Raw genomic sequence first — 8236 nt, 5'->3', positions numbered from 1 at the left:
GGAGAAAAGAAGGTTTAGGGGTGACTTGATAGAGGTGTACAACATGATTAGGGGTTTAGATAGGGTTGACCATGAGAACCTTTTTCCACGTATGGAGTCAGCTATTACGAGGGTAGGTATAGGACAGATGTTAGGGATAGATTCTTTACTCAGCGAGTCGTGAGTTCATGGAATGCCCTGCCAGTAGCAGTAGTGGACTCTCCCTCTTTATGGGCATTTAAACGGGCATTGGATAGGCATATGGAGGATAGTGGGCTAGTGTAGGTTAGGTGGACTTGGATCGGCGCAACATCGAGGGCTAAAGGGCCTGTACTGCGCTGTATTTTTCTATGTTCATCTCGATAACAAACAGCAATGGGCCCTGCACTGACCTCTGAGGGACTCCAAAAGTCACAGGCCTCCATTCCAACAAGCATCCTTCCACTATTACCCTCTGCTTCCTACCATCAAGTCAATTGTATATACAATTTCTCTGCTCCACCTGAATTCCATGCGATCTAACCTTCCAGAGCAGCTTATCATGCAGAACATTATCAAAGGCCTTAATGAAATCCATATAGACTTCGTCATTAACCTCCCTGGTCACTTCATCAAAGAACTCTAACAAATTTGTGAGGCATGACCTCCCACACACAAAGCCATACTGACTATTCCTAATCAAACCTTGTATTTCCAATTGCATGTATATCTTATCTCTCAGAACCTTCTCGTGCTGTACATCTCTTTGACTCTATAACTTAGCTACCACAGATGTTAGGCTTACTGGTCTATAGTTCCCAGGTTTCTCTTTGCAGCCCTTCTTAAATAAGGGTATAACATTTGCTACCCTCCAGTCTTTCAGGACCTCACCCGGGACTAACAATGATGCAAAAATATCAGCCAGGGCTTCCACAATTTCTTCTTTGGCCTCTCGCAGTGTTCTTGGATATACCTGGACAGGACCAGGAGATTTATCCACTTTCATACACTCTAATACGTCCAACACCTCCTCTATTGTGATATGGACTGTCTCCAAGGTATAACCACCAACTTCCCCAAGTTCCCAAGTCTTTATGTCTTTCTCCACAGTAAACACAGAAGAGAGGACCTCACCCATTTCCTGTGGTTCTACACACAAATGTCCACTTTGGTCCTTGAGGGGTCCTATTCTCTCTCGTTTTTCTTTTTCTTTTAATATACTAGAGAACCTCTTTGGATTCACTCTAATCTTCTGAGCCATGGCTATCTCATACCCCTTTTCACCCTCCTGATCTCCTTCTTCAGTGAACTCCTGCATCCCCTATATAATTCCAATTGCTGACGGAAATATCTTTTCTAACTTATTTGGACTTTTAGAAGACATTCTAAAGATTCCATTTAAGAAACTATTGAATACATTTCAAATTCATGAAATTATTGACCTAGCTAGGAGATTGATTGTGAGATAAAGAACAGAGAGCAAGGCTAATGAATATTTTAATGAATTTGAAGAATCTTGGCCACAACAATCTGTGTTGCAGCTGAAAATGTATACAATATTTATTACCAGTATAATTAGTAAAAAAGAAAGTACGTACTCAATTGACTAATGACACAGACTTGGTATGATAATAGTGTAGTCAAGGCTTTAACGTTAACTAAGCAAAACTACGGCTGACAGACTGTAATGCAACCAAATGTGATGTGATACGTTTTGACCTAAAAAATCGATCAGTGCATTTTTTAAATGATGAAAAGCCAGGAATATTTGAGGGTTAAAGAGATTTCGGGGTCTATATACACTATCACTAAAATATAGTCATGTACAAAAAAAATTCAAACAGAAAGTTAGTTGTTCTGACTAAAGGGCCAGCTTTACAAAGACTAAATCTGGAGAAATTTGAACAGTTTGGTCACCACACCTCAAAAAGAAACTGTTTGCTTTCAAAGAGGTGCAGAGAGATTTATCAGAGCATTGCTAGAACTCAAAGTCTTTAATTAAGAGGATACAACCCCATGAACACAGCTTGCATTCCTGGAATATAGCAAGGTTGAGTGAATTGATTTTTTTTAGTATATGGAGAAGAAATTAAGCATTTGTTTCTTATTTATTTTGTACTAAGTCGCATGGAGTATCATCTGATCTTAAAGGAATGAGAGGTGATCTTATTGAAATTCAGGATTTGGAGGGAACTGACAGGGTGAATGCTGAGAGAATGCTTCCCCTCATGTTGCTCCCCTTAGATACTGAAGCTGTCCGTGTCCAAATGCAGCAAATCTTGGGCAACATCCAGGTTTGGGCCGATAACTCACAAGTAATATTTATATCACACAAATGCCAGGCAATAACTATCTCCAAGCTCACTACTACTCACTGATATTCAATGGCATTACCATAATTGAATTTTCCACAATGGACATAACTGACCAGAAACTTTAACTTAATGTAACAACAAGAGTAAGTCAGAGGCTAGAAATTCTGCAGTGAGTAATACACTTTTTAACAACCGTTAGGTTGGCCAACATCTACTAGACACAAGCCAGGAGCGCAATGGAATATTCTCTACTTGCCTGAATGGATGAACAAGACTCAAGAAGCTTGATGCTGTACAGGAGCAAGCAGCCAATTTATTGCTGCCACAACCACCAGGCTTAACATTCAGTTCCTTCAACATCAATGAATAGTGGCAGCAGAGTTTACCATCTACAAAATGCCTGGCAGTAGCTCACCAAAATACCTGAGATAGCACCTTCCAAACTTGCAAACTTCACACCTACAAGGGCAAAGGCAGCATCTGCATGGGAACACGCCACCTGCAAATTCCCTTTTGAGTCATATACCATCTTAACCACCTTTGGGACTACATTCCTTAAATGTAATTGGATCAAAATCACAGAATCCCATTTCAAACGTGGGTGTCCCTACATTGCCCAAGGGATGCAGTGGTTCAAGAAGGTAACTTATCACCACTTTCCTCTAGGGCAATTCAAGATGGGCAATAAATGCCTGCCTAGCCAGCAACACCATGCATTGAAGTTCCCAAGCTCTAAAATATTTGTACAATACAGATCATTGTTACACTTCACTGGGATATCATGCTGAAAATAAAGGTCTGTTATTCCAGGAGTCATTACAGAAGTCAAAGATTTTTAAAAAGGTGTGCAAAATTCCCTAATTTACCTGTCTTTGAGACCTAGATTGACAGGAAACATGGACCTAGTTTCCGTACTTAAAGTGATTACCATTTATTATAAATAGATTCTAGCTACAGGTAAGTGATAATGAACCATTGACATACAACTTTATTAGTAAAACACTAATCTTCTTATAAAACTCCCCCTAGACACACCGAAACAAAAATGTGAATGGCAGAGGGAATGACTGGCAAAGCAGTTCGATGGTCCCTCGCAACAGAGATGGCTTAGATGATTCTTTTGGCTTTTCAGATCTTAGTTGTGTCCAATCTTCCCTTTCCACGTACTTTTAGCTGCTTACATAAGGCACAGGGTGACTGGCTTACATTTATGAAGGTCTACGATGTATTAGTTAAAATCCACAGCATACAGCAACTGATCAGGGAAATAAACTGGATTTTTTCAGGCTTGAGGTGATTTTTACTCCAGAGAAAGAACAACTCTTTCCTTTCCAGAGATTCAATGGCTTCTGACCTAAACATTCATATCCATAAACTATTTAGTGTCCTGACAGCCAATCACAAAATTTGTTAGCAGGCAGAAGGCTTTCATTATCAAAAACTGGTCACCATTCAGAAACCAAATCTCCATTCAAATACATCCCTGGGCTCTAGCAAAGCTTTAACTAGATTTTCCCACAGTTTGAACAAAAAGCAGTGTAAATTGCACTTACAATCAGTGTTAAGGTAATTTGCTTTTAAAACGTGCAGCCATGGTTCAACAATCCTTCATTTTTAAAACAATCCTTTGCCTATCTCAGTGCACAAATACGAAAAATTTAAAAATTATATGGTTGTTACATAATTAATGTGTTTTATTTTAAATACATATTTCCTTCCCATTTTCAGTCTTTTGATGAGAAAGTAAAGGTTTCATATATGCACTTTAATAACAAAATGTCTGTTAAAGTGTTCAGACATGGATATAATTTAGTACAGCATATATTTAACTATATAATTCCAATTGCTGACGGAAATATCTTTTCTAACTTATTTGGACTTTTAGAAGACATTCTAAAGATTCCACTTAAGAAACTATTGAATAAATTTCAAATTCATGAAATTATTGACCTAGCTAGGAGATTGATTGTGAGATAAAGAACAGAGAGCAAGGCTAGTGAATATTTTAATGAATTTGAAGAATCTTGGCCACAACAATCTGTGTTGCAGCTGAAAATGTATACAATATTTATTACCAGTATAATTAGTAAAAAAGAAAGTATGTACTCAATGTACTCAGTAAATGGAAAAGCTCTGGGGAAAATTGATGTACAGAGAGCTCTGGGTGTTAAGTTCCTTGAAGGTGGCAACACAGGTCAATAGAATGGTCAAGGAGGCATATAGCATGCTCTCCTTCATCAGACGGGGTAGTGAGTACAACAGTTGGCAAGTCACGCTACAGTTGTATAAGACTTTGGTTCGGCCACATTTGGAATACTGCGTACAATTCTGGGCAGCACATAACTAAAAGGATGTGGATGTTTTGGAGAAGGTGCACAGGATATTGCCTGGTATGGAGAGTGCTACCTATGAGGTGCGATTGAGTAGATTAGGATTATTTTCATTAGAAAGGAGGAGATTGGGTTGGGGGGAGCTGATTGAGGCCTACAAAATCATGAGAGGTGTAGACAGGTTGGAAAGTAAGAAGTCTTTTCCCCCAGAGCGGGGGACTCAATTACAAGGGGTCACGAGTTCAAAATGAGAGGGAAAAAGTTTCGGGGAAATATGCGTGGAAAGTTCTTCACGCAGAGGGTGATAGGTGCCTGGAACACATTGTCAGCGGAAGTGGTAGGGGCAGAAACAATAGCATAATTTAAGATGTATCTAGGCATGAATGGGCTGCAGGTTTAGATAGAGGATCTGGACGGGTGTAGGCTTGGAGGGCCGAAGGATCTATTACTGGGCTGTAATGTTCTTTGTTCTATAGTTTACCAAAAACGAGTATGTTTCAGAAGCAAAGATTTAAGGCAAGTGTGATCTATATAGTAGGTCAGCTACTAGTCCAGTTATTGGTAATATTCCAGAATCTCTTGTCCTGGCTGATATGATTCTGTCAATTTCCCCGTAGGATCAAAGGCATATTCTGTCAAGTTATAACTGACATATTTGCAGCAAGATTATTTTTCAAGTGAATAACTTGAAGCATTTCCTTCAAACAGCATTTTGTAGATTTGTAGAGTATTTATAGAAATAAATTTGAGCTTTCCAATTGTTTTTGATTATTGGGAAATATGTATTTGTCTATTTCTACATCAATTCTTTTCAACAACAGTCAACCATCTCCCAATCATTACTTACAAGCAGTTCGTCCATCTTTGCTACTGTTTTTGCCTGGGTAAATAGGAGATTTTTCTTCCGGTTCAGGTTCTAAAGGGATTTAAACAAAAGCTGTTGTCTGTGATTTTATATTAAAAAATTATGTGAAATGCCTATTGATTAGGATACAAAATATTTTGTTGGGTTGCATTTTACAGTTGACTTGCAGTCTGAAAGTTTTCAATTAAATGCTCAAGTTATGAACTTGCAATTCTATACTGAAGTACATACTGTGAACATTTCATACCTGAACAAACCACACCTAGAAAGAAAAAAACTTTTCAAAAAACTATTTGACAATAATACTTTTCATAAGAAAAATGAACAAAACCATAGAAGCTTATAACCATTTTAGCCATTCAAGTCTGCCCGTCCAATGTATTTTACAGCCACCACCTCAACAAATCCATGACAAATAATTTCATGTTCCAAGAAACATTTGTATAAAGAAAGTTCTCTGAATCCCCCTCCTTGCTCTAAATGATCATTTTAAATGACTGACTGAACAACATGAACTCCCAGTCATAAGCAAGATTAAAACACAGTGGATAGCAGTCTCACCTCTGTGTTAAAGATTCATGGGTTCAAAACCCACTCCAAAGACATGAATACAAAAACATAGGCTGACAATCCAGTGCTCAATTCAAAGTGATATCGTCAAATGTACATCTTTCAGACAAGACATTAAATCTTGGCGGCATGGTGGCTCAGTGGTTAGCACTGCTACCTCACAGCGCCAGAGACCTGGGTGACTGTCTGTGTGGAGTTTGCACATTCTCCCAGTGTCTGTGTGGGTTTCCTCCCACAATCTAAAGATGTGCAGGTTAGTTGAATTGGCCATGCTAAATTGCCATAGTGTTAGGTACATTAGTCAGGGGTAAATGTAAGGGAATGGGTCTGATTGGGTTACTCTTTGGAGGGTCGGTGTGGACTTGTTGGGCTAAAGGGGCTGTTTCTATACTGTAGGGAGTCTAATCTAAATCAAATCCTGCGGTCCCCTCAGAACACAAAAGATCCAACGGCAGTATTTACAAAGAGCAAGAGGGTTACAGGCCCTTTTCTCCTGATTTATCAATTTTTATTTCATCCATCTTAAGTACTTTGCCTTTCTTGAAAACAAGAGCCTTGCAACTAACAGCTTACTGTCTCAACTTTATGCCTCTAATTGGAAATATGTGATGGCACCTTTCCTGTAAATGTGACCTTCATGTCATGCTACATCTTTCACTACATTCCCCACAGAGATATCACACTGGCAATGTTGCTCTCCATACCAAATGACATCTCAGTTTGTCTGGTACTTACTGTGACTACACCTCTGGCATCTTCTCTGTCTACCTCACTTGCCTTTTGTTCTCTACAATTCACACAAGTCCCACACCAGAAGCCATATCAAGACATCTTCAATTCTTTTCTCTCCGGCCACCAATTTATTCAGCAAATAATCACTGCAAGTGTTACACAGTTAGCATCAGAGCAGTCACATTCTTGCCTGACATCCCACATCTCACTCATGAAGCCAATAATTCATTTGAAAATTCAAGTTAAAATTAAACTATCAGCAAAAATCTTTTAAAAATTTTTCACGATTTTGATCCAATAGCATGTTAATTCTATCTGAGTAGTGCTCATTGCCATTGTCCCCCAAGGTTCCTGATCTCTGTATGCCCTCCTTTCCATTGACCTCCCATGTGTGTCTTTTTGGAAAGCATGAACCCAATAGTTTGGTTGAATTATCATACATAGGGATAGAATTTTTGATATAGTAATGCATAAGCAAGGGCTCTGGGTGCCGGAGACAATTACCATGGGTTTATTTCTTTAAAATCAACATTTGTCTCTGTCAAGCAGTGAACAGAATTAAGTTTTACGATGTACCATTACAAGCAAAATACAAAATACAAACAAAACATGTGAAAGAATGGAGTGGAAGAGCATACTGATCACTGGATTGTGATCTTTATATTATCAAGAATCAAAATTTAATAGTCAGTGGAAGCTGTTCATTGTGTGAATGAGGTATGGTCTGCACTATTCTTAAACCTTGTTGCTTTTCCAACTTAATTCAGTTAACAGTTTTCGTTTCTGTAGCGGATAGTCAGAGAAAGATAGAAAAGGAATGAGGTTTGGGGTTTGGCAACAATATCAAGAAAGAATGTCACAGTGGTAATGTTTATTCTCGAATAAACTTTAGTATATCCAAACTCACTAAATTTAGTTTGTCCATCAGCCTGTGTGTTGGCTTATATTGTTCCTATTCTGATACTACATCAATTTTAAATGATTTCAGATTCAATCCTGTTGGGGGGGGGGAATCTTTGTAAATTCTTTCAGCCCTGCAAATGCCTGAGATATCTGCAATCCTGGCCTCTTGCACATCTTCAATATTTATCACACCACTCGCAATGGCCATACATAGGCTCTGAACTCCTAAAGTGCCTCTTAAAGCACTCTACTACTTCTTTTCCCCTTTAAGGTGCACTTAAAGCCTCTGAACAAAGTCAGAAGTCACAAAACACCAGGTTGGTGAAGGAGCAGCGCTCCAAAAGTTTGTGATTTCAAATAAACCTGTTGAATTAGAACTTGGTGTCATGTGACTTCTGACTTTGCCCATCCCAGTCCAACACTGACACCTCCACATCATATCGCTAGACAAACATTTGGTCACTTGTCCTAGTATCTCATTAAATGACTCTGACAAATTTTGCTTCATAATATTCCTGTGAAACATCTTTGAATGTTTTATTACATTGCCAGAACCTGATTTT

The 8236-nt window shown here is 38.6% G+C and overlaps 1 protein-coding gene across 5 annotated transcripts in view; it reads right to left on the bottom strand.

Moving 5' to 3' along the window:
- Nucleotides 1-8236, bottom strand: part of ryk (receptor like tyrosine kinase) — a 284985-nt gene that overhangs the window by 194304 nt on the left and 82445 nt on the right. For 4 of the 5 annotated variants that reach the window (XM_043701689.1, XM_043701684.1, XM_043701688.1 and 1 more), the window contains exon 5: nt 5451-5519. The exons of the other annotated variant lie outside the window; for it this stretch is intronic. In XM_043701689.1, coding sequence (XP_043557624.1) covers nt 5451-5519 — 69 coding nt within the window. The remainder of the gene's footprint in view (nt 1-5450; nt 5520-8236) is intronic. 5 annotated transcript variants of the gene reach the window in all.

The sequence above is a fragment of the Chiloscyllium plagiosum genome, chromosome 13 (genome assembly GCF_004010195.1).
Source record: "Chiloscyllium plagiosum isolate BGI_BamShark_2017 chromosome 13, ASM401019v2, whole genome shotgun sequence".
In the NCBI taxonomy this organism is placed as follows: domain Eukaryota; kingdom Metazoa; phylum Chordata; class Chondrichthyes; order Orectolobiformes; family Hemiscylliidae; genus Chiloscyllium; species Chiloscyllium plagiosum.
The sequence above is the reverse complement of the archived record's forward strand: the minus strand, read 5'-3'. Positions and strand labels throughout refer to the sequence as shown.